The 22,275-nt window shown below is 61.4% G+C and overlaps 3 protein-coding genes across 3 annotated transcripts; 1 reads left to right on the top strand and 2 right to left on the bottom strand.

Annotated features, from left to right (window-relative positions):
* Positions 1–1,171: 1,171 nt before the first annotated feature.
* Positions 1,172–7,768, bottom strand: SLC37A2 (solute carrier family 37 member 2). The gene is made up of 17 exons (XM_088522019.1): positions 7,645–7,768; positions 6,262–6,343; positions 6,039–6,105; positions 5,777–5,855; positions 4,597–4,732; positions 4,114–4,190; positions 3,879–4,045; positions 3,736–3,773; positions 3,475–3,600; positions 3,309–3,399; positions 3,171–3,233; positions 2,999–3,084; positions 1,837–1,885; positions 1,636–1,709; positions 1,483–1,561; positions 1,317–1,414; positions 1,172–1,240 (listed from the first exon to the last, which is right to left on the bottom strand). Exons 1-17 carry the CDS (start codon positions 7,701–7,703, stop codon positions 1,172–1,174), a joined length of 1,440 nt encoding a protein of 479 aa, XP_088378145.1. The 5' UTR covers positions 7,704–7,768.
* A 1,920-nt stretch (positions 7,769–9,688) lies between these two features.
* CCDC15 (coiled-coil domain containing 15) lies at positions 9,689–13,415 on the bottom strand. The gene is made up of 9 exons (XM_088522055.1): positions 13,260–13,415; positions 13,031–13,180; positions 12,827–12,946; positions 12,486–12,578; positions 11,588–11,752; positions 11,379–11,474; positions 11,065–11,168; positions 9,841–10,160; positions 9,689–9,762 (listed from the first exon to the last, which is right to left on the bottom strand). The coding sequence occupies exons 1-9, from the start codon at positions 13,413–13,415 to the stop codon at positions 9,689–9,691; spliced, it is 1,278 nt and encodes a 425-aa protein (XP_088378181.1).
* A 1,150-nt stretch (positions 13,416–14,565) lies between these two features.
* On the top strand, positions 14,566–22,054 carry HEPACAM (hepatic and glial cell adhesion molecule). The gene is made up of 7 exons (XM_088522018.1): positions 14,566–14,637; positions 17,926–18,267; positions 19,669–19,950; positions 20,042–20,135; positions 20,216–20,292; positions 21,662–21,729; positions 21,803–22,054. Exons 1-7 carry the CDS (start codon positions 14,577–14,579, stop codon positions 22,052–22,054), a joined length of 1,176 nt encoding a protein of 391 aa, XP_088378144.1. The 5' UTR covers positions 14,566–14,576.
* Positions 22,055–22,275: the final 221 nt, after the last annotated feature.

Genomic DNA, 22,275 nt, shown 5'->3' with positions numbered 1-22,275 from the left:
GGCCTTCCCGCTATGTCCACCCCAACCTTCCCGCCATGTCCACCTCGTCCTTCCCGCCATGTCCACCTCATCCTGCCATGTCCACCTCGGCCTTCCCGCCACGTCCACCTCATCCTTCCCGCCACATCCCGCCTCATCCTTCCCGCCATTTCCACCTCATCCTTCCCGCCGTGTCCACCTTGGCCTTCCCGCCATGTCCACCTCAACCTTCCCGCCGTGTCCACCTCATCCTTCCCGCCATGTCCACCTCATCCTTCCCGCCATGTCCACCTCGGCCTTCCCGCCACGTCCACCTCGGCCTTCCCGCTATGTCCACCGCGGCCTTCCCGCTATGTCCACCTCATCCTTCCCGCTGTGTCCACCTCATCCTTCCCGCCATGTCCACCTCATCCTTCCCGCCATGTCCACCTCGGCCTTCCCACCATGTCCACCTCGGCCTTCCCGCTATGTCCACCTCATCCTTCCCGCTGTGTCCACCTCATCCTTCCCGCCATGTCCCGCCTCGGCCTTCCCGCTATGTCCACCCCAACCTTCCCACCGTGCCCGCCTCGGCCTTCCCGCCATGTCCCACCTTGGCCTTCTCGCCGTGTCCACCTCAACCTTCCCGCCGTGTCCACCTCAACCTTCCCGCCATGTCCGCCTCGGCCTTCCCGCCATGTCCGCCTCAACCTTCCCGCCGTGTCCACCCCAACCTTCCCGCCACGTCCCGCCTCGGCCTTCCCGCCATGTCCACCTCAACCTTCCCGCCGTGTCCACCCCAACCTTCCCGCCATGTCCACCTCGGCCTTCCCGCCATGCCCTGGCGCCTACCCACTACGTCCACCTCGGTCTTCCACTACGTCCACCTCATCCTTCCCACCATGTCCACCTTGGCCTTCCCGCCACGTCCACCTCAACCTTCCCACTACGTCCACCTCGTCCTTCCCGCCACGTCCACCTCGGCCTTCCCGCCACGTCCACCTTGGCCTTCCCGCCACATCCACCTCAACCTTCCTGCCATGTCCACCTCGTCCTTCCCGCCACGTCCACCTCAACCTTCCTGCCATGTCCACCTCAACCTTTCCGCCATGTCCACCTCAACCTTCCTGCCATGTCCACCTCAGCCTTCCCGCCACGTCCACCTCAACCTTCCCACCACGTCCACCTCGTCCTTCCCGCCGTGTCCCGGCGCCTACCCGCGCTTCCTCGCCATGGATCCGCACCATCCGCGGGTCTCCTTGAGCACCACGCGCGAGAGGAGCTGCGAGGGGGCGAGGAGCGGGTTGGGAGCGCTTCCCTCGGGAACGGCGCCGTCCCGCTTCCCGCCCCGGACCCACCAGGCACGCCAGGATGTCGGCCGTGATGAGCATGTAGAAGACGTTGTTCCATCCCGTGGGCGAGATGAGGCCGGCCAGCAAGGGCCCCAACGCGGCGCCTACGCGGGGACGATGCGCGTGAGGAGGTGCCGGGAGAGCCGGCGCGACGCTCCGGAGCCGGACGCACCTATGGAGCCCGTGCCGTCGATGATGGCCGTGACGGTGGAGAGGGCCTTGGCGTTGCCTTGGAGGCTCTCGTGCGTTCCCTGGAAGGGAGGGAGAGCGGCGTCGGGAAGCGGCCGCGCTGCGCTCCGGGGTTTCCCGCTCCGGGATTCCCTACCAAGTCGGCCGAGACGGCCGTGGTGATGAGGGCGTAGGGTCCGTTGACCAGCCCGCCGCACACGATGAGCATGGCTGCCGGGACGGGGACAACGCGGCGGCGTCACCTCGGCCGCTCCGGCACGGGAAGCGAGCCGGGGCGGAGAGGGGAAAGCCGGGAATGGGATGGGGAGATGCCGTGGGGAAGGCGGGATGTCCTCACCTATGGACGTGCCGATGCCGTTCTGGCCGATGTGGTTGTAGAGGAAGAGCTGGAAGGGAGACGCGGATGGAGGATGCGGATGGAGGAGGGAGAGGGATGCGGATGGAGGAAGAGGGACACAGAGGTTCAAGAAAAAAGATGTGGATGAAGAAAGAGGGATGTGATGGCAGAGACAGGGATGGAGGAAAAGGAGATGTGGGTAGAGGGACATGGATGGAGGAGGAGAGGGAGGTGGATGGAGGAACAAGGATGGAGGAGGAGAGGGAGGTGGATGGAGGAGCAAGGATGGAGGAGGAGAGGGAGATGGATGGAGGAACAAGGATGGAGGAGGAGAGGGAGATGGATGGAGGAACAAGGATGGAGGAGGAGAGGGAGGTGGATGGAGGAGGAGAGGGAGATGGATGGAGGAACAAGGATGGAGGAGGAGAGGGAGGTGGATAGAGGAGCAAGGATGGAGGAGGAGAGGGAGGTGGATAGAGGAGCAAGGATGGAGGAGGAGAGGGAGATGGATGGAGGAACAAGGATGGAGGAGGAGAGAGAGATGGATGGAGGAACAAGGATGGAGGAGGAGAGGGAGGTGGATGGAGGAGGAGAGGGAGATGGATGGAGGAACAAGGATGGAGGAGGAGAGGGAGGTGGATGGAGGAACAAGGATGGAGGAGGAGAGGGAGGTGGATGGAGGAGCAAGGATGGAGGAGGAGAGGGAGGTGGATGGAGGAAAAAGGATGGAGGAGGAGAGGGAGGTGGATGGAGGAGCAAGGATGGAGGAGGAGAGGGAGGTGGATGGAGGAAAAAGGATGGAGGAGGAGAGGGAGGTGGATGGAGGAGCAAGGATGGAGGAGGAGAGGGAGATGGGTGGAGGAACAAGGATGGAGGAGGAGAGGGAGGTGGATGGAGGAACAAGGATGGAGGAGGAGAGGGACATGGATGGAGGAACAAGGATGGAGGAGGAGAGGGAGGTGGATGGAGGAGCAAGGATGGAGGAGGAGAGGGAGATGGGTGGAGGAACAAGGATGGAGGAGGAGAGGGAGATGGAGGAAGAGGAACAAGGATGGTGGAAGAGGGCCACAGCTCTTCCCCCATCCCGGAATGGGTTCGTTTGGGTTCATTTTAGAGGGAAGAGGGAGCGAGCGGAGCGCGCGAGCCAACGGGGCCAACCCACCATGGGAGCGGCGAGGACCAGCATGACGCAGCACGTGGTGGCCCGGCCGCCCGTGTAGTCGGAGACGAGGCCGGCGACGATGCCGCCTGCGGAGACGCCCTTCCCTGAGCTCCGTATTCCCATCCCGCCAAAACCAAAAACCCTCCGGAGACGGGAGCGAAGAGCGACCGACCCAAGATGCCGCCGACGTCGAAGAGCGTCGACAGGTCGCCCGCCTCCTTGGCGCCGAAATGAGCTGCGGGGGCGGCCGGGGTTGAGCGGACGCCGCGCGGTGCCACCCGCGGCGTCACCTCCCCGTCCCCCGACGCACCCACGTTGACGATGTAGAGGGGCAGCCAGTAGAGGAAGGTGTAGGACACCAGCTTGGCGAAGAGGAGGCACAGCGAGAACTCCACAACGCCCTGCGGGGGACGGCGGGTCAGGGGGGGACCCCCGGCCTCGGCGGGGGCTCCGGCGGCGCCGGCGGCGCCACTCACGGGGATGCGGAGCGCCCCGAGGAAGCTGATGGCCTCGGCGCCGTCCTTGGAGCGCTCCAGGCTGGTGCCGCTCGAGGCGCGCGGAGGCCCGTCCTCCGCCTCGGCCTCCTTCTCCTCCGACTCCGTCTAAAACGAGAGGATCCATCCCGCACTCCCAGCCTCTCCGGGTGACCGTCCTCCATGAATAAACCTCCCGGAGGCGTCGTGGCAAGGCGGTTTTCCCCCAATCCGGGTGTTTTTCCGGCTTCGGAGGCCACTTACGCGGTGCAGAGGGGGGCTGCAGCCAACGTCCTCGGGATCTGCGAGGAGAGGCCGCTCCGTGAGGGCTCTGCCGACTTCCCCACGTCCCCTCCTTCCCGAGGGAAGGTCGGGAACGGCCGTATCCCGCCCCGGGAGCCACTCACGCTCCACGAGGAAGAAGAAGCAGACGATGCCCACGGAGGCGATGACGATTCCAGGCACCACGAATGAGAGGCCCCAGGCCGAGGAGACCCACACGCCGGCGAGGAGGGAGCCCACGATGTTCCCCACGGACGTGTGGGAATTCCAGACGCCCATGATGAGCCCTCTCCTGCGGGAAGGGCCCGGCTGAGCGCTCCGGGCGCCGCGGGCGCATCCCGAGGCCGGGGGCGGACGCACTTGCCCTTCCCGAACCAATTCCCCACGCACGCCACCACGGCCGGCCAGCCCGTCGTCTGCACCAAACCGTTGCAGATCTGCCGGAAAAACAGCAGGAAAAGGTTATTCCCGAGCCGCATCCGGCATCGGAGAGGCCGAGCGCTTCCGTTTGGCCCCAAAACACTCGGATTTGGGGGGGATTTTCCTCCCAAATCCAAAGCGGGACGGTCCCTGCGTCCCGAATTCCCGCAGGCGGGAAGGGCGCCGGCCTTCCCGGCTGTTGCCAAACGGAGCCGCGACGCTCCGGCTCAACCGGGTCGGAGCAATTAGGGCCGCGCGGCCGTTTCGACGCCCACGCGCCGACCTAGTTGAGCGCTGCCAACTCATCACACGAGTGAATCCGTCCGATCCCTTCCGCACTAAACGATCTCCTTTTTTTTTTTTTTTTCCCAGCGGAAAAATGCTGGATTTGGGAGGAGGAGGAGCTGAGGGGGGGCATCCCACCTGCATGACGATGTAGTACCAGAGCACATGGATATTCCAGAAGTATCCGAGGCCGAAGAGCGCCGTGAAGAGGCCGCTGAGCAGCATCCCGCTGGAGAGGTAGTAGCGCAGGGGCAGCCGCTCGCCGAAGATCCCGCTGCCGGGAAAAGGGGCCGGAATAGAGGGAAAGGGATAGGGAAAGGGATAGGGGAGGTGGAAATACAGGGGAGGAATGGGGGGAAGAGGGAATAGGGGGAGAGAATTGGGGGGAAATGGGAGGATGGGGAAGGAATTGAGGGGGAAATAGGGAAAAAGGGAAATAGAGGGGAAGAAAACGGGAGGATAGAGGGGGAAATGGGGAAGAAATAGAGGGGAAAATAGGGAAGAGGGGAAATAGAGGGAAGAAAATGGGAGGATAGAGGGGGAAATAGGGAAGAAATAGAGGGGAAAATAGGGAAGAGGGGAAATAGAGGGAAGAAAATGGGAGGATAGAGGAGGAAATAGGGAAGAAATAGAGGGGAAAATAGGGAAATAGAGGGAAGAAAATGGGAGAATAGAGGGGGAAATAAGGAAAACAGAGGGAAGAAAAATGAGAGAAATAGGGGAAGAAAGAGAGAAGGGGAAGAGAATGAGAGGAAATAGAGGGAATAAGAGAGAAAGAGATAGAGGGAAATAAGAGGAAGAAATGGAGGGAATACAGTGGGGAGGAACAAGGGGAGAAATAGAGGGAAATAAGGAAGAAACAGGAGAAATAGAGGAGAGAAATAGGGGGAGAAATAGAGGGGGAATAGGGAGAAATAGAGGGGGGAATAGGGAGAAAGAGGGGGAAATAGGGAGAAATAGTGGGGGGAAATGGGGGAAATAGGGAAGAATATGGGAGGAATGGGGTGAAATAGAGGGCAAAATAAAGGGAAAGAAGAGAGGGAAAATGGAGGGAAATAGAAGGATGTAGAGGGAAAAGGAGGAAAAATTGGGGGAAGGTGGGAATAGAGGAGGGGAAGAGAAGGAAATGGGGGCAAGAAAAGGAAATGGGGGCAAGAAAAGGAAATGGGGGGAAGGGAGGGAAATAGAGGGAAAAATAGAAGGAAATGGGGGCAAGAAAAGGAAATGGGGGAAAGGAAGGGAAATGGGGGGAAGAGAGGGAAATAGAGGGAAAAGCAGAAGGAAATGGAGGGAGCGGGAGCGGTTTTCCCGGCCGCACCTGATGAACATTCCCACGGCGTAGGCCACCAGGAAGGCGTTATCCAGGGCACCGAACAGCTCCTTGTAGTTGTCCCCGTCTGCCGGGAGCCGGAGCGGGAGAGGGCGACGTTCCGGTGCCGCCGGTGCCCTTCGGCCCCCGGAGCGGCCACCGGAATAATAAAAAAAAAGCCGCTCGCGGCGGGGGGTGTTTGGGATCGTTTTAATTCCTGGAATGGGTTTTAATTAACGATTTTGATGAATTTTTAGGAGGGGGGACGTACCGAAGGGCGCCCAGCTGCAGTCGCCGGTGCCGTTGGAGCCGTTGGAGCAGTTGAGGTGCAGCTGGCTCTGCCGGCGCAAGGACGCGGGATGTGCCCCGGATCGGGGACACCCCCCGGATCGGGGATACCCCCCGGGATCGGGGACACCCCCAGGATCGGGGACACCCCCAGGATCGGGGACGTCCCCCCCCTGTCACCCCGCTGTCCCCGTGTCCCCCGGCACCTTGACGATGCTGATGGGCTTGCGCGAGAGGTGGTAGCTGGCGTAGCACAGGAAGGTGAGCAGCAGCGTCAGGCCCCGGTAGCTGCGGAAAACCGGGATCATCCCTAGGGATTATCCCGACCCGTCGCCCCCCCCCCCTTTTTTTTTCCCATTTTTTTCCCCCAAAATGTTTGTTTTTTCCCCCAGATAAGGAAGAAGTCAATCACAGCGGGTCGGGTGTATCCCGAGGGAAGGGATGAGGTTGCGTCAAGGAGGGGACGGAAAGACGGACGGCGGGACGGAAAGAGGAAGCTCTTGGGCAACAGCGTCGCGTGAGGACGCACTTAAAAATATATATATATATAAATGTATATATATAAATATCGTTAAAAGGACAGAACAAACAGGCCGGGTTTGTCATCTGGCAGAACAGGATGCCCCGAGCGGTGGCCCCGGGGCCTGGCCGGGTGCCAGTGTCCTCGGTGCCACCTCGTGCCAAGTGGCCGGTGTCCCCCCCGCTGTCCCCGCTGCGGTGCTGGTGGCCCCGGGCGCTGGTGCCAGAGCTGGGGGGTCTCCGGTGTCCCCAGAGCCCGTGACCCTCCGGTTGCTGCCCCCGCAGTGTCCCCAACCCCTGCATCCCCCGGTCACATGTTGGTGGCCCCTGTTGTCCCCAGTGGCGCTGGTGTCACTCCCCTTTCCCCCGCCCTGCTCCAGTGTCCCCAGTGCTGGCGCCACTGCCGGTGTCCCCAGCTTGGAGCCGGTGTCCCCTGTCCCAGCACCCCGGGTGGCCCCAGGCTGGTGTCCCCCGTCCCAGGCTCCCGGTCCCCATCCCGGTGTCCTCAGGGTCCCCCCACCCTGTCTCGATGTCCCCAGGGTCCCCAGGATCCTGGTGTTCCCCTGTCCCAGGGCCCTGGTGTCCCCAGGGTCCCCCCGCCCCGTCCCGGTGTCCCCAGGGTCCCGGTGCCCCCAGGGTCCCCCCGCCCCGTCCCGGTGTCCCCGTCCCGGTGTCCCCAGGATCCCGGTGTCCCCTGGGCTGGTGTCCCCCAGGGTCCCGGTGTCCCCAGGATCCCGGTGCCCCCAGGGTCCCGATGTTCCCTGTCCCGGTGTCCCCAGGGTCCCGGTGTCCCCAGGATCCTGGTGTCCCCGTCCTGGTGTCCCCAGGGTCCCGGTGTCCCCAGGGTCCCGGTGTCCCCAGGGTCCCCCCCGCCTGTCCCGGTGTCCCCAGGGTCTCGGTGCCCCTGGGCCGGTGTCCCCAGGATCCTGGTGTCCCCCGGGTCCCGGTGTCCCCAGGGTCCCGGTGTCCCCAGGGTCCCCCCCGCCTATCCCAGTGTCCCCGTCCCGGTGTCCCCAGGGTCCCGATGTTCCCCGTCCCGGTGTCCCCAGGGTCCCGGTGTCGCCGCTCACCGGCTGTCGCGGGGCAGAGCGCGGAGCAGGCGGATGCCGGGGGCGAGCGCGGCCCTCATGGCGACAGCGGGGACCGCGGGGGACCCGGCGCGACGGGACCGGACGGGACGGGACCGGACGGGACGGGACGGGGCGGCCCCGCCGCGCCTTAAATCCCCGGCGGCCCCGCCCAGGCCCCGCCCCCTGCCCCTATAGCCACCCCTATAGAGCCCCCCCCGAGCCAGGGGCTCTATAGAGCCTATAGCCCCATATAGAGCCTATAGCCCCCCATAGGGCCCTCACCACCCCAGAGCCAGGGCCTCTATAGAGCCTATACCCCCCTATAGAGACCTCACCCCCAAGAGCCAGGGCCCCTAGAGTGCCTATAGCCCCATATAGAGACCTCATCCCCCCGAGCCAGGGCCCCTATAGAGCCTATAGCCCCATATAGAGCCCTCACCGCCGCGAGACAGGGCCCCTATAGAGCCTATAGCCCCATATAGAGCCCTCACGGCCCTGAGCCAGGGCCCCTATAGAGCCTATAGCCCCATATAGAGCCCTCACCACCCCCCAGAGCCAGGGCCCCTATAGAGCCTATAGCCCCATATAGAGCCCTCCCCCTCCCCCCCCCAGAACAAGGGTCCCCAAAGAGCCTATAGCCCCCTATAGAGACCTCACCCCCCCCCCCCGAGACAGGGCCCCTATAGAGCCTATAGCCCCATATAGAGACCTCACCCCACCCCCCATGAGCCAGGGCTCCTATAGAGCCCTCATTCCCCCACCTCCCACCCTTAGAGCCAGAGCCCCTATAGCCCCCTATGGAACCCCCATCCCCACCCCCCCTGCCCAAGCCAGGGCCCCTATAGCCTCCCATAGAACCCTCATTCTACGCCCCGGCCCCCTATAGAGCCTATGGCCCCCTATAGCACCCTCATCCCCCCCCTCAGAACCAGAGCCCCTATAGCCCCTGGCTCCTATAGGGCCCCCCTCCAACGAGGCAGCCCCTTCCCCTATAGGAACTTATAGGGTGCAGCCCCCCACCCCCCTTATAGAACTGAGGCTGGAGCTCATAAAAGCACCACTAATAATAATAATAATTTATTAATTTATTCTTATTACTCCTCCCCCCATTCCCAAGACAGGTTAATTTAAAAATATTCATTTTAATTATTAATGTTTTAATTATGAATATTCAGAAATCTAAGCAGGCTGCTACTGAGAAGGGCCCCTGGCAGCTTTTCCAGCCAGGAATTTTGGGATGTGAATTTTCCCTTCGGGCCAAGAGGAAGGGAGGCAGCATCCAGGCGCTTTCACCTCCAGCTTCCCTTGGATGGGGCAAATCCCGGGAAAAAAAGGGGATCCCAAAAACCAGCCCTCCCCTTCCCCCCCCAGAGCCTTTTCCTTGTGGGATGGGGGAGAAAAAACAGGGATAAAGGAGGGAGGAAAAAGGGAGGGGCAGAACAGGGAGAAACGAGGGCAGCGGGTGAATTCCAGCCCCGGCTGTTCCGGGTCGCGGCATTTCCTCAAGCACCAGCAACAATCCAAGAGGATCCGCGGGCCGTGGAGGCCTCCGGCCTCCATCCCCGCGGCGCTCCGGGCGCTTCCGGCGCCGGGTTAATATTGGAGAGGCCGCGGAGGGAGGCCGAGACGACCGCGGCGCCTCCGGCTGCGACCTCTGCCCGCGGCGCCCGCGCCGGCCCCGGCCCTATCGCGCGGGGACTTGCGACTTTATCCGGAGCCCGCGGAGCGTGACCCGGCGCTCCGGGCGGGAAGCGAGGGCAGGAGGAGCGGGGAAGCTCCGAGGAGGAGCGAAAATACCCGGATTCGGGTATCCAAGGGCTCCCGCGTGCTTCCCGGCGGGAGAATCCCGCTGCGCGGCGCCCCGGGAAGCCGCGAGCCGAGACGGATCAACACTCACGGCAGCCCCCTTGTTTCTCCTTGTTCTGCTTTATTCCTCATCCCGAGGGCATCGCGTCCGAGGGCATCGCGTCCGAGGGCATCGCGTCCGAGGGCATCGCGTCCGAGGGATCCTCTCCGGCACGGAAAGCCGCCGTTCCGGCGGGCGTCAGCGGCGCAGCGGGAGCCGGGGCTCGGCCGGGGCGCAGGAGGCGACGACGGAGCGCAGGGCTCGGCCGTAGGCTGCGAGGGCACGCGCGGCGCTGAGCGAGGCCGGGCCTCCCGGAGGCCGCGCGGAGCCTCCCGGAGGCCGCTCCTAACCTCCGCGGTCGCGGTAGAAGACGCAGTTGTTGGCGCAGGCGGCCGGGCGGCATTCCCAGAAGTCGGCGCCGCAGGAGCAGAGCGGCGGCAGGGAGACGGCGCCGCGGCGGAGCCGCTCCCGCGCCTGCGCGCGCAGGGCCGCCGCGTACCGGGCGCGCTCCTCGCTCCGCCGCCGCTCCTCCCGCGTCTCGCGGAGCCGCCGCTCGTCCAGCTCCAGCCGCGCCAGGATCTCGCAGGCCCTTTCCGGATCCTGCTCCGGAGCCTCCTCCCGCAGCCTCCGCTCCTCGGCGCGCCGCTCGCTCTCCTTGGCGCTCTTGATCCTGCGGGAACAAACGGTTGAGTTTTCCCAACAGCTTCACGCGCTCGATCCATCCGGAACGCTCATCCCGATGGGAGAAGAGCTCCCAATCTCCCCACGCGCTCTGGCCTTCAAGCCAAGAGGCCACCTCGGAGGCCCCACCACCTTTTTGGGGCCAAAAGAGGCGTTTTCAGCCAATTGCTCGTTCCTCCTCGCACCAGACGAGGTGGAAAGTCCCCTCTGGTGTCTCGATGGCACCTTGGGGACATCCAGCCCCTTCGGGACCTCCTTAATGCAGCAGGTGACCCAAGTCACCCGAAGGAGAGCGGTTATTTTTACACTTCAACTTTGGAACAAATTCTAGGGAATCTTTATGGCGCTGTAGAGCTTTACAGCCATGAGGGTGAAGGGCCAGAGATAAGACGGATTTAACACCGGGAACGCCGAGTCGGGAACGCGGCCGGGACCCGAGGGTGCTGGGACAGCTCCGTACGCTTCCAGCTGCATTTTGGGGGCCCCAACGTGAGATTTTGGGGGCCCCAACGTGAGATTTTGGGGGCCCCAACGTGAGATTTTGGGGGCCCAGCTCCTCATGGAGCTGCACCGGGATCCCAAAGCAAGGGAGAACCTCAAGGAGCTCCCTCCCGGCTTAGCCGAGGAGATCCCACCTCTCGGCAGGAATCAAAGGGAGGAAACGCCCTAAATGTCTATTTTTAAGTCGGGAAAATTGTTATTTTTAAAGCATGAGGAGGAAGAGCGTGTCCCATCACATGACATTTGCGCATGGAGCCGCTTTAAGGCCTCCTTGGTTCCTCAGCCGCAAAAGGGAACTGGGAACCGGCGGCAGCGCACGAGGCTTTTCCAGCCTTAAATAATTAAGGAAAAGAAATAAGAAGGTGCCCGGAGAGAGCCCGGCGTGCGCTCACTTGGCGACTCTCTTCTGCCGCTCCTTGTGCCGCTGCTGCTCCCGCACTTGCTCCCGTTCCAGGTCCATGAAAAGGCGCCGGAATCGCAGGAATTCCCGTTGGCGCTAGCGGAGGGAATAAGAGGGTTGAGGCTCGCGGTCCCGGATGGAGCAAGGGTTGGACACGGGCGGATTCGGGGCGAGTTGGGCAGCTCAAGGCTTGAGGTGCTACATGGTTAGGGCCATTCCCGGGATTTATCCGGGTCAGGGGAATGTCCCGGAGCTCCTTGGGGAGCTGGAGATCCCACGGGAATGACGCTGTGCCAGGGGACAAACCTGCTTCTTCCTTTCCTCCTCGTCCACTCCAGCCCAGAGCTCGAGGGACACTCGGGAGCCGGGCGACTTCGGATCCTTCCCGGAGCCGCCGCCAAGCTGGAAGACAACACGGGCAAGTCCTCCCAAATTCCCACCTTTTTCCCCCCATTTCCAAGCTCTCCAGCTGGGACTAACCCCCCCAAATCCCAGCTCGGACATCCGAGTCTCACCTTTTCCAGCTCAATCCTGCAGCAGAAGTCGCCTTCCCGCTCGGCGCTCGCTTGCTCCTGCAGTTCGGCCGGAAGGTCGTGACAGCCAAACAGGAGAAATTCCTCCTCTTCCTCCTCCTCTTCCTCCTCTCCGGAGCCCAGGAGCGTCCCAGATGACGCCGGTTTCTGGAAGCAAAGAGGACGAGATGGGGATCTTGGGGATCCAAGGGGAAGAGCAGAAGCCGCTGCCCTTGTCCTGTCTACTGTGGATAGGGAGAAACACGGATTCCTTGGGGGCAAAAATGACACAGGTGACCATTAAAGACCCCCTTTTTACCCATTTTTTTTTAGCAGATCTCCATTAAAAAAAACCCTTTTTATCCATTTTTTAGCAGATGAACATTAAAGACCCCTTTTCCCCCATTTTTCAGCTGTTTCAGTCTTATAGTACCAACAGAGACTCATGCAGCTCATCAAGATATTCCCTCCTGGACTAAATTGCCCAGGGAAGCTCCTAAATTGTCACAAAAGGCAGGTTTTAAGGGAAAAAAAGAGGGTAGATTAACATTTTTTATGGGGCATAAGTACAATTTGGAGGTGAAAAATAGAGTTTTGGGGAGAGGGAAATATGGGGTGGCCCAAAGTCCTTCCAGCCCCGTTTCTCACACCCAAAATGTCTCATCACGGGGCTCGGTATCGTCACCTAATCTTGGAAACGGGGAAATCAGGCTTGGAAAAGGGATTTATCTTATCTTGGTAGATAAGAGCACGGGGAGATGGTGCCGCTCGCTTGGCCGCTTTCCTCCAACGGTAGCACCGGGACGGAGCCCTCGGGAAGCGCCGGTTATGGAGCGGGGGCACCAAAACCACGTTGGTTTTTCCACCCGGAATTCCAGGTCGGAGCTTCCCGGACACTCACGTCTCTCCAGGGGCCTCCGGGCGCCTCCGACGCTCCGGATACCGTCTTGCAGGCCGCCAGCCTGCGCCGAACCTCCCTCACCGCCTTGCTGAGCTGCGGGGAGAAGCAACGGGGGGACAAAACGAGCCGCAAAACGGGCTTCGGCAAACACAAAATTATCCAAAAGCCTCAGTTTCACCCCAATCCGCCTTTCCGGAGGCTTCCAGAGCCGCACGGAACGGGAGCCGCGGGGAAGTGGCACCACCTAGTGCCCCACCGCAGCATAGGGGTGGCCGCAAATTATTGATGTTTTTAGCCAAAATATACCATAAAATAAGCCTGTTTCTCCCGCGGGCGCTCACCTCGGCCGCGCGCTGCTGGAAGGGCTCCGGGGGAGCGCGGGGGCTGCGGATGGCCCCGGCGCGGGGGCTGCGGGCAGCGGCCGCCGAATAACGCAGGGCCGCGCCGCTCTCCTTCTCCACCTGCACGGGCCAAACCCGGGTTAAACCCGCGCCAAACGCAGCGCTGGAGGGGGGGGTGGTTCATCCCGGGCTTCCCCCGCTCACCGCTTCCCGGGAGCTCCGGAGCTGCTGGGCCCCGCGGAGCCGGGCGCGCTGCCGCACGCGCCGCCGCACGTCGCCCTGGAAGCGCCGCAGACCCGCGGCCCGCTCCCGTGCGCGCGCCCGCAGCGCCGCCTCCACCTGCAGCGCCGAGGCCTGCGCCGGGGACCCGTTATTTCCGCGCCCTGACCCCGTTTTGGGGCCGTTTTTGGGGATTTGGGGCTCCGGTACTCACGAAGGCCTGCGGCGGCCCCGGGGCGCTCTCCACCCAGGCGCCCACGGGCGCCACGCGCTGGCCCCGCTCGCCCAGCGCCCGCCAGGCGCCCCGGGAAGGGGGAGCCCCCGCTTTGGGCGCGGGGCGCCCGCGCTCCGAGGCGGCGGCGGGGCCCATGGCGGCCGCTGTGGACGGGAACGAGGTGAGACCCGGCGGCCGCCCCGAACCCCGACCGCCCTCCGGGCCCTCCCGCTGCCCCCTAACCCGCCCCCGGGGCCCCCCCAACCCGCCCCGGCGGCCCCGCCGCTCCCCCCTCGCCTCAGCGCCCGGTAACGGCCGCTCCCCCCCGCCAACGGTCGCTTTGAATCCGCGCGCCACTTCCGCCCCGCCGGCCACGCCCCCTCCGCGCCAGGCCACGCCCCCTTCGCCCGCCTCCCCGCCGGGCGGCTGGCCACGCCCCCCGAGCCCCGACCACGCCCCCGCCCCGTGTGGCCACGCCCCCGCCTCCTGCCGCTCCCCCGCCCCTCCTGGCTCCTCCCGGGGCCGCGGGTTCGCGTCCCGTCTCCGCGCGGTTGAGGGGGGCGCCCTATATCGGCCCCATAGGGCCCCCGAGCACCCCCATATGAAACCCCTATAGCGCCCCCCATAGCACCCCCTTACCCCCTATACCTCCCCCATAGCATCTCCCCCTCCAACGCCTCCCCGCACCCCCCTCTCCCAAATCCAATATCCTATGGAATCCCGTAACCCTATGGAACTCCATCATGGGAAGGGGCGGGCGGAAGAGACCTCACTCGGGTGACGAGTTTCACCGGTCTCAGCCTGCAGCAGCGGCGGGGAGGAAAAGAGGAGGCTCCAAACGCTTTAAATACATATAAAATATATTGATAACTCCCCTTAAAAATGATAATAAGGAAGAAATAAAAGCGCGGAAGCGGGTTAAAAAAATGGAGGGGGGGGAAAAACAAGGAAAGGGGAAAAAAGGGGGGGAGAAAAAAGGGAAAGGAAAGGGGAAAAGGGAAAGGAAAGGGGGGGAAGGAAAGGGGAAAGGAAAGGGGAAAGGAAAGGGGAAAGGAAAGGGAAAAGGGGAAAGAGAAGGGAAAAGGGGAAAGAGAAGGGGAAAGGGGAAAGAGAAGGGGAAAAGGGAAAGAGAAGGGGAAAAGGGAAAAAGAAGGGAAAAAGGGAAAGAAAAGGAAAAAATGGGAAGAAAAGGGGAAAAAAAAGAAAGGAAAGGGGAGAAAAAAAAAGAAACAAAAGGAAAAAGGGAAAACAACCCAAGTTGGCAGCGCGTGGGCGGCGCGGCGGGACGTGGCCGCGGCGGCGCCCAGCGAGGCCGCGATGCCCCCGGCGCCCGGCGCCCGGCGCCTGCTGCCCCTCTGCATCCTGGCCCTGCACGCAGGTAGGGCCCCCCCGGGCCCCCCGGCCGGGAAGGATCCAACGGGAGGGAGGGAAAAACCCGGCCCGGCCCTGGAAAAAAAAAAACGGGGAAAACGACGGGCGTTCGCGGCGGAGCGCCAAGGAACCCCCCTGTGGGGAAGGGTCCCCTTGAAAGGGGGGGACACGGCGCTTTTCGGGGGGGTTTTGCACCCAAATTGCAGCCCCGGCTCCGAATCCCCCCCTCTAATTCCACCACCCCCCCCCCCGGGCGATTTTTCCCTGCTAATCAAACGGGAGCTCCGTCTTATCCCGATAAATAAGGGGGAAATATCCGCTCGGATACCGGCCCTTGAGGAAACCGGGCAAAAAAAAAAAAAAAGAGGGGGTGGCATTTGGGGGAGCGTTTTGCGCCTAAATGCACCCGTTTATCCCAAGGATTTGCAGGATCCGGATGAGTTTTGGGGATGCGGGGAGAGTTTTGGTGCTTGTGAATAACGTCCCGCTCCGACCCGTCCGCCTCGAGGGTTTGATGCCTCCGTGGGGGTTTTGGGTCAAAATCGGGCCGAAGTGGTTAAAAGCGGAGGGTTGAGCGGAGCGGGGGGGCTGGCAGAGTGTTTTGGGCTCGGCCGCGCACCGTTATCTTTGGGAATTCATGCGCGAACGGCGAACGGCTTTGGAAGGAGGAAAGTTGCAGCGGGCGAGGGGGTGAAATGCAAAAAGGGCCCCCAAAAAAGGAAAATTGCAAAGGATTTGCAAAAATAAAAAAAAATAAAAGAGAGGATTTGCAAAAAGAAAAAAAAAAGGAAAAAAGGAGGATTTGCAAAAAGAAGGTTTGCAATAAAAAGGATGTGTCAAGATAGACTTGCAAAAATAGGATTTGCAAAAAAAAAGAGGAATTGGAAAAATGGGGTTTGCAATAAAAAGGATTTGCAAAAAGGGATTTGCAAACAGGAAAAAAAAAAGATTTGTGAGAATAGGGTTTGCACAAAGGATTTGCAACAGAAAAAGGCTTTGCAAAAATAGGGTTTGCAAAAAAGGATTTGCAAAAAGAAAGGATTTGAAAAAAAAAAGAATTGCAAAAATAGGGTTTGCAAAAAGGATTTGGAAAAATAGGGTTTGGGGGGGAAAAAAGGATTTGCAAAATGGATTTGTAAAAGAAAAAGGATTTGCAAAGGGATTTGCAAGAATAGGCTTTGCAAAAATAGGCTTTGAAAAGAAAGTGATGTGCAAAAACAGAATTGCAAAAAAAAATGCAAAAGAAAAGCATTGCAAAAAAAAAAGGAATTGCACAAAAAGGTGGGGAAAAAAAAGCAATTGCAAGAGAATTTGCAATGGACACAAAAGCTGCAAGGGGGCCAGAATGGGGTGGCACAAAGCAGCGGGCACAGCACCCACGGGCACCCGCTTTGCAAAGCGCCTCGGGGCTTGGGGCCAAGCCCCAAAGGTGCCTCTTTTCTTGCAAAAAAATCCTGTCCTTTTTGCACAGTGCTGAGGAAAAAAAAAAAAGCGTCCTTAAAACGGGCCCTTTTCTCTCTGTTTTATTTTATTCCGGGCAGCCTGCAGGGAAGGAGGACGGACTCTGCATACCAATAGGTCCCATGACTTTGGGGCTTGTTTCAAGCCTTTGCTTGCAGCTCCGGGCACGGCCGGGCACCCGGCGTCAATCCGGGGCTTGTTGGCTTCCCGCTAAAGGGCATCCTGGCTTGGGAGCTCGCGGGGTTTTGGGCACAGAAAGGATGTTTTGGGGACAGAAGGGACGTAAACTGCTGGAATGGTTTTGCATGCATGCCGTGTTGCATGCATTTCTGCAAGCGACCAGTGGTGCGAGCGGTTCTGCATGCACACGAGCTGTGAGAATTTCTGCATGCATTTTTGCATTTTTTACATGCATTTTTGCATTTTTTGCATGCACCTAGCAATGCAAAGCCTTGTGCATGCCTTTCTGCATGTGGGCCGTGTTCTGAGCATCTCTGTATGCATACAATGGTGCACGCTTTGCAAGCTTTGCAACAAGCGCAGCGTGCTGCCATCATTGCAACAAGTGCGCCAAGCTGCAATCATTGCAACAAGTGCGCCATGCTGTAAGCATTGCAACAAGTGCAGCCCGTTGCAAGCATTGCAAGAAACATACCATGCTGCAAGCATTGCAGCAAGTGCACCATAGTGCAAGCATTGCAGCAAGCGTGCCGTGCTGCAATCATTGCAACAAGCTCACCATGGTGCAAGCACTGCAATAAGCGCACCATGATGCAATCAGTGCAACAAGCGCACCCCGTTGCAAGCCTTGCAGCAAGCTCGCCCTGCTGCAATCTTTGCAACAAGCGCACCATGATGCAAGCATTGCAACAAGCCCACCATGCTGCAAGCATTGCAGCAAGCGCACCGTGCTGTAATCGTTGCAGCAAACGCACCATGCTGCAATCTTTGCAACAACCCCACCATGCTGCAAGCATTGCAACAAGCCCACCCTGCTGCAATCTTTGCAAAAAGCACACCATGCTGCAATCATTGCAACAAGCGCACTGTGCTGCAAGCATTGCAACAAGCCCACCATGCTGCAATCTTTGCAACAAGCGCACCATGATGCAAGCATTGCAACAAGCCCACCATGCTGCAATCTTTGCAACAAGCACACCATGATGCAAGCATTGCAACAAGTGCACTGTGCTGCAAGCATTGCAACAAGCCCACCATGCTGCAAGCATTGCAGCAAGCCACCATGCTGCAATCTTTGCAACAAGCGCACCATGCTGCAATCATTGCAACAAGCGCACCCCGTTGCAATCTTTGCAACAAGCGCACTGTGCTGCAATCTTTGCAACAAGCCCACCATGCTGCAAGCATTGCAACAAGCCCACCGTGCTGCAATCTTTGCAACAAGCGCACCATGATGCAAGCATTGCAACCAGCGCACCATGCTGCAATCATTGCAGCAAGTGCACCCCGTTGCAATCTTTGCAACAAGCGCACCATGCTGCAAGCATTGCAGCAAGCTCGCTGTGCTGCAATTGTTGCAATAAGCGCACTCCATTGCAAGCATTGCAACAAGCACACCATGCTGCAATCATTGCAACAAGCCCACCCTGCTGCAATCTTTGCAACAAGCGCACCATGCTGCAATCATTGCAACAAGCGCACCGTGCTGCAATCATTGCAACAATCGCACTGTGCTGCAATCATTGCAACAAGCCCACCATGCTGCAATCACCGCAGCAATCGCGCAGCACCGCGCGCGTCCCGGGGGCCGGAGGGGGGACCCGCGTGGCCGTCGTCGCCGCGGCCCCCCCGGACGCGCCGCTCTCGCCGGCAGGGCTGGCGGCCGCCGTGAACATCAGCAGCCCCGCGGCGCTGGTGCGCGGCACGGCGGGGAAGGCGGCGCTGCTCTCGGTGCGCTACAGCAGCGCCAGCGCCGACAAGCCCGTGGTGAAGTGGCAGCTCAAGCGGGACAAGGCGGTGACGGTGGCGCAGTCCATCGGCACCGAGATCATCGGGAACCTGCGGCCCGGCTACCGCGACCGCATCCGCATCCTGGAGAACGGGTCGCTGCTCATCAGCCCGCTGCAGCTCGCCGACGAGGGCACCTACGAGGTGGAGGTGTCCATCACGGATGACACGTTCACCGGGGAGAAGACCATCAACCTCACGGTGGACAGTGAGCGCGGGATGCGATGGGGGAGCTGGGATGGGGCTGGAGAGAGGGATGCAGCAGGGAGGGTCAGGATAGGGTTGGAAGGAGGTGTTGGGATGTGATGGGGAGAGCTGGGATGGGGTTGGAGAGAGGCAGCGGGATGCAATGAGGAGGGTCAGGATAGGGTTGGAAGGAGGCATTGGGAAGAGCTGGGATGGGATTGGAGAGAGGGATGCAACGAGGAGGGTCAGGATAGGGTTGGAAGGAGGTGTTGGGATGCGATGGGAAGAGCTGGGATGGGGTTGGAGAGAGGGATGCAATGGGAAGAGCTGGGATAGATTTGGAGAGAGGGATGCAACGAGGAGGGTCAGGATAGGGTTGGAAAGAGGCGTTGGGATGCGATGGGAAGAGCTGGGATGGGGTTGGAGAGAGGGATGCAATGGGAAGAGCTGGGATAGATTTGGAGAGAGGGATGCAACGAGGAGGGTCAGGATAGGGTTGGAAAGAGGCGTTGGGATGCGATGGGAAGAGCTGGGATGGGGTTGGAGAGAGGGATGCAATGGGAAGAGCTGGGATAGAGTTGGAGAGAGGGATGCAACGAGGAGGGTCAGGATAGGGTTGGAAAGAGGCGTTGGGATGCGATGGGAAGAGCTGGGATGGGGTTGGAGAGAGGGATGCAATGGGAAGAGCTGGGATAGATTTGGAGAGAGGGATGCAACGAGGAGGGTCAGGATAGGGTTGGAAAGAGGCGTTGGGATGTGATGGGAAGAGCTGGGATGGGGTTGGAGAGAGGGATGCAATGGGAAGAGCTGGGATAGAGTTGGAGAGAGGGATGCAACGAGGAGGGTCAGGATAGGGTTGGAAAGAGGCGTTGGGATGTGATGGGAAGAGATGGGATTGGGTTGGAGAGATAGATACAATGAGGAGGGTCAGGAGAGGGTTGGAAGGAGGTGTTGGGATGTGATGGGAAGAGCTGGGATGGGGTTGGAGAGAGGGATGCAGCAGGGAGGGTCAGGATAGGGTTGGAAAGAGGTGTTGGGATGCAATGGGAAGAGCTGGGATGGGGCTGCAAGGAAGTGTCAGGAGGGCTGGGATGGGATGGTGAGGAGGCATTGGGATGCAATGGGAAGAGTTAGGATGGAGCCGCAAGGAAGTGTCAGGAGGCAGCAGGGAGGGTTGGGGTGGGATTGGGAGGAGGCATTGGGATGTGATGGGAAGAGTTGGGATGGGGCTGCAAGGAAGTGTCAGGAGGCAGGGGGCAGGGTTAGGATGGGATTGGGAGGAGGCATTGGGATGCAATGGGAAGAGTTGGGATGGGGCTGCAAGGAAGTGTCAGGAGGGTTGGGATGGGATGGGGAGGCGGCGTCGGGACGCGATGGGAACAGCAGGGCCGCCCCCGCGGGGCGCCGCGCCGCCTGCCCGCAGTCCCCGTGTCGAAGCCGCACGTGGCCGTGGCCTCGTCGACGGTGCTGGAGCTGAGCGAGTTCGTGACGCTCAACTGCTCGCACGCCAACGGCACCAAGGCGCGCTACACGTGGCTCAAGGACGGGCGCCCGCTGGGCAACGACTCGCGCCTGCTGCTCTCGCCCGACCGCAAGGCGCTCACCATCACGCGCGTGCTCATGGCCGACGACGACGTCTACAGCTGCCTCGTGGAGAACCCCATCAGCCAGGGCCGCAGCGGGCCGCTCAAGCTCACCGTGTACCGTAAGCGCCGCGTCCCCGTGTCCCCGCGTGTCCCCACACGTCCCCGCGTGTCCCCATAGCGCTCCTGTCCCCATGGCCGCTTCTCACCCAGGTCGCAGCTCGCTCTACGTCATCCTCTCCACCGGGGGCATCTTCCTGCTGGTGACGCTGGTGACCGTGTGCGCCTGCTGGAAGCCCTCCAAGAAGTATGGGGCGAGGTGGGACTTGGGGGGCTGGGGGCGGTGGGCGCGTGGGGAGCTCACGGGATGTCCCCGGCCGTGGGCAGGGGCAAGCGGGGAGCGGAGGCGCCCGGCGGCGGCGGCGACTTCGCTGAGCAGGATGAGGAGCAGCTCAAGCATGAGGGTGAGCCCAGAGCGTCCCCATAGCGTCCCCATAGTGTCCCTATAGCATCCCCGTAGTGTCCCCATAGCAACCCCATAGCGTCCCCATAGCATCCCCATAGCGTCCCCATAGCATCCCCAGAGCGTCCCCAGAGCATCCCCATAGTGTCCCCATAGCATTCCCATAGCATCCCCACAGCTCCCCCATAGTGCCCCCATAGTGTCCCTGTAATTTCCCCATAGCATCTTCATAGTGTCCCCATAGGGTCCCCATAAGATCCCCATAGCTCCCCCATAGTGTCCCCGTAGTGCCCTCACAGTGCCCCCGTAGGATCCCTACAGACCCCAGCACCCCAAATCATCTCCCATAGCACCCATAGCACCCGGCAGCTTCCCCATAGCACCTCACAGCAGCCCTAGAGCACCCCATCACACCCTATAGCACCCCATAGGCTCCACACAGCACCCCAAATCCTTCCCATAGCCACCCCATAGCACCCCAAACCATCTCCCATAGCACCTGGCAGCTTCCCAATAGCACCTCACAGCAGCCCTAGAGCACCTCGTCACACCCTGTAGCACCCCATAGTCTCCCCATAGCACCCCCAATCCTCCCCATAGCCACCCCATAGCCCGCAGCACCCCAAACCATCTCCCATAGCACCCTACAGCCTCCCCATAGCACCTCACAACAGCCCTAGAGCACCCTAGAGCACCCCATCACACCCTAGAGCACCCCACAGTCTCCCCGCAGCACCCCAAATCCTCCCCACAGCACCCCAAACCATCTCCCATAGCACTCATAGCACCCGGCAGCTTCCCCATAGCACCTCACAGCAGCCCTAGAGCACCCCGTCACACCCTATAGCACCCCATAGTCCCCCCATAGCACCCCCAATCCTCCCCATAGCCACCCCATAGCCCCCAGCACCCCAAACCATCTCCCAAAACACCCATAGCACCTCACAGCAGCCCTAGAGCACCCCATCACACACTATAGCACCCCATAGTCCCCCCATAACACCCCCAATCCTCCCCATAGCCACCCCATAGCCCCCAGCACCCCAAACCATCTCCCATAGCACCCATAGCACCTCACAGCAGCCCTAGAGCACCCCATCGCACACTATAGCACCCCGCAGTCTCCCAAATCCTCCCCATAGCCACCCAAACCATCTCCCATAGCACCCTGCAGCCTCCCCATAGCACCTCACAGCAGCCCTAGAGCACCCTAGAGCACCCCATCACACCCTAGAGCACCCCACAGTCTCCCCGCAGCCCCCCACATCCCCCCCACAGCGCCTCACAGCACCCATATCACCCCATAGCGCCCCATCGCACCCCCATAGCGCCCCCCCAGCCTCCCGCAGCCTCCGCTCACCTCCCCGCAGCCGAGACGCTGGCGCGTGCCGAGCCCGACCGCAAGAACCCCGTGGCCCTCTACATCCTCAAGGACAAGGTGAGGCCCGAGGGGCAGCGCCGGCAGCCCCACATTGCCCCGACCCATAACCAACCACCCCCTGGATCCGCAGGACCCCCCGGAGGCCGAGGCCGAGGCCGACGCGCGCGAGGCCGGCGGGTACCCGGCGTCGGGGCGCTCCCCCGGCGCTGCGGGGCGCTCGGCGCGGCGCTACCACCGCTCGCCGTGCGCGGGCCGGGCGCCCCGCACGCCGCCCGGCTCCCCGGCGCGCGCCCGCGCCGCCCCGCGCACGCCGCGGACTGCGGGCGCCCACGGCCTCCGCGAGCACGAGGAGGCCGCGGGCGTCGCGGAGATGAGCGCGTGAGCGCGCCCCGACGCACTAACCCGCTACGGAGCCCCCTCCGCGTGCGAGCCCCGAGCGACGGGAGGGTGGGATTCCCTGTGGGCACCGAGCGCGGCGGGGAGGGCAGCGCGGGCACGGGGTGTGCAGAGAGCGTGGTGGGAGTGGAGAGAGTGTGGAGAGTGCGGAGAGTGTGGAGTGTGTGGAGAGAGCGTGGAGAGAGTGGAGAGTGTGGAGAGAGTGTG

The sequence above is a fragment of the Tinamus guttatus genome, unplaced genomic scaffold (genome assembly GCF_059628265.1).
Source record: "Tinamus guttatus ecotype Peru unplaced genomic scaffold, ASM5962826v1 Tinamus_guttatus_pri_ptg000143l, whole genome shotgun sequence".
NCBI lineage: Eukaryota > Metazoa > Chordata > Aves > Tinamiformes > Tinamidae > Tinamus > Tinamus guttatus.
This window is presented reverse-complemented; position numbering and strand designations above follow the sequence as displayed.

What these genes read in the sequence shown, in the direction of transcription:
- SLC37A2 (XM_088522019.1), bottom strand. Translation starts at nt 7,703, where the DNA reads ATGAGGGCCGCGCTCGCCCCCGGCATCCGCCTGCTCCGCGCTCTGCCC. An exon ending in GCTCTGCCCCGCGACAGCCG is followed by an intron (nt 6,344 to 7,644) that starts GTGAGCGGCGAC and finishes GGTTTTCCGCAG; the next exon opens with CTACCGGGGCCTGACGCTGC. An exon ending in CGACGTCGGCGGCATCTTGG is followed by an intron (nt 3,085 to 3,170) that starts GTCGGTCGCTCT and finishes GCGTCTCCGCAG; the next exon opens with GCGGCATCGTCGCCGGCCTC.
- CCDC15 (XM_088522055.1), bottom strand. Translation starts at nt 13,415, where the DNA reads ATGGGCCCCGCCGCCGCCTCGGAGCGCGGGCGCCCCGCGCCCAAAGCG. An exon ending in CCGGAGGCCCCTGGAGAGAC is followed by an intron (nt 11,753 to 12,485) that starts GTGAGTGTCCGG and finishes CTTTGCTTCCAG; the next exon opens with AAACCGGCGTCATCTGGGAC. An exon ending in CGGCAGAAGAGAGTCGCCAA is followed by an intron (nt 10,161 to 11,064) that starts GTGAGCGCACGC and finishes TTGTTCCCGCAG; the next exon opens with GATCAAGAGCGCCAAGGAGA.
- HEPACAM (XM_088522018.1), top strand. Translation starts at nt 14,577, where the DNA reads ATGCCCCCGGCGCCCGGCGCCCGGCGCCTGCTGCCCCTCTGCATCCTG. An exon ending in CATCAACCTCACGGTGGACA is followed by an intron (nt 18,268 to 19,668) that starts GTGAGCGCGGGA and finishes GCCTGCCCGCAG; the next exon opens with TCCCCGTGTCGAAGCCGCAC. An exon ending in GGAGCAGCTCAAGCATGAGG is followed by an intron (nt 20,293 to 21,661) that starts GTGAGCCCAGAG and finishes ACCTCCCCGCAG; the next exon opens with CCGAGACGCTGGCGCGTGCC.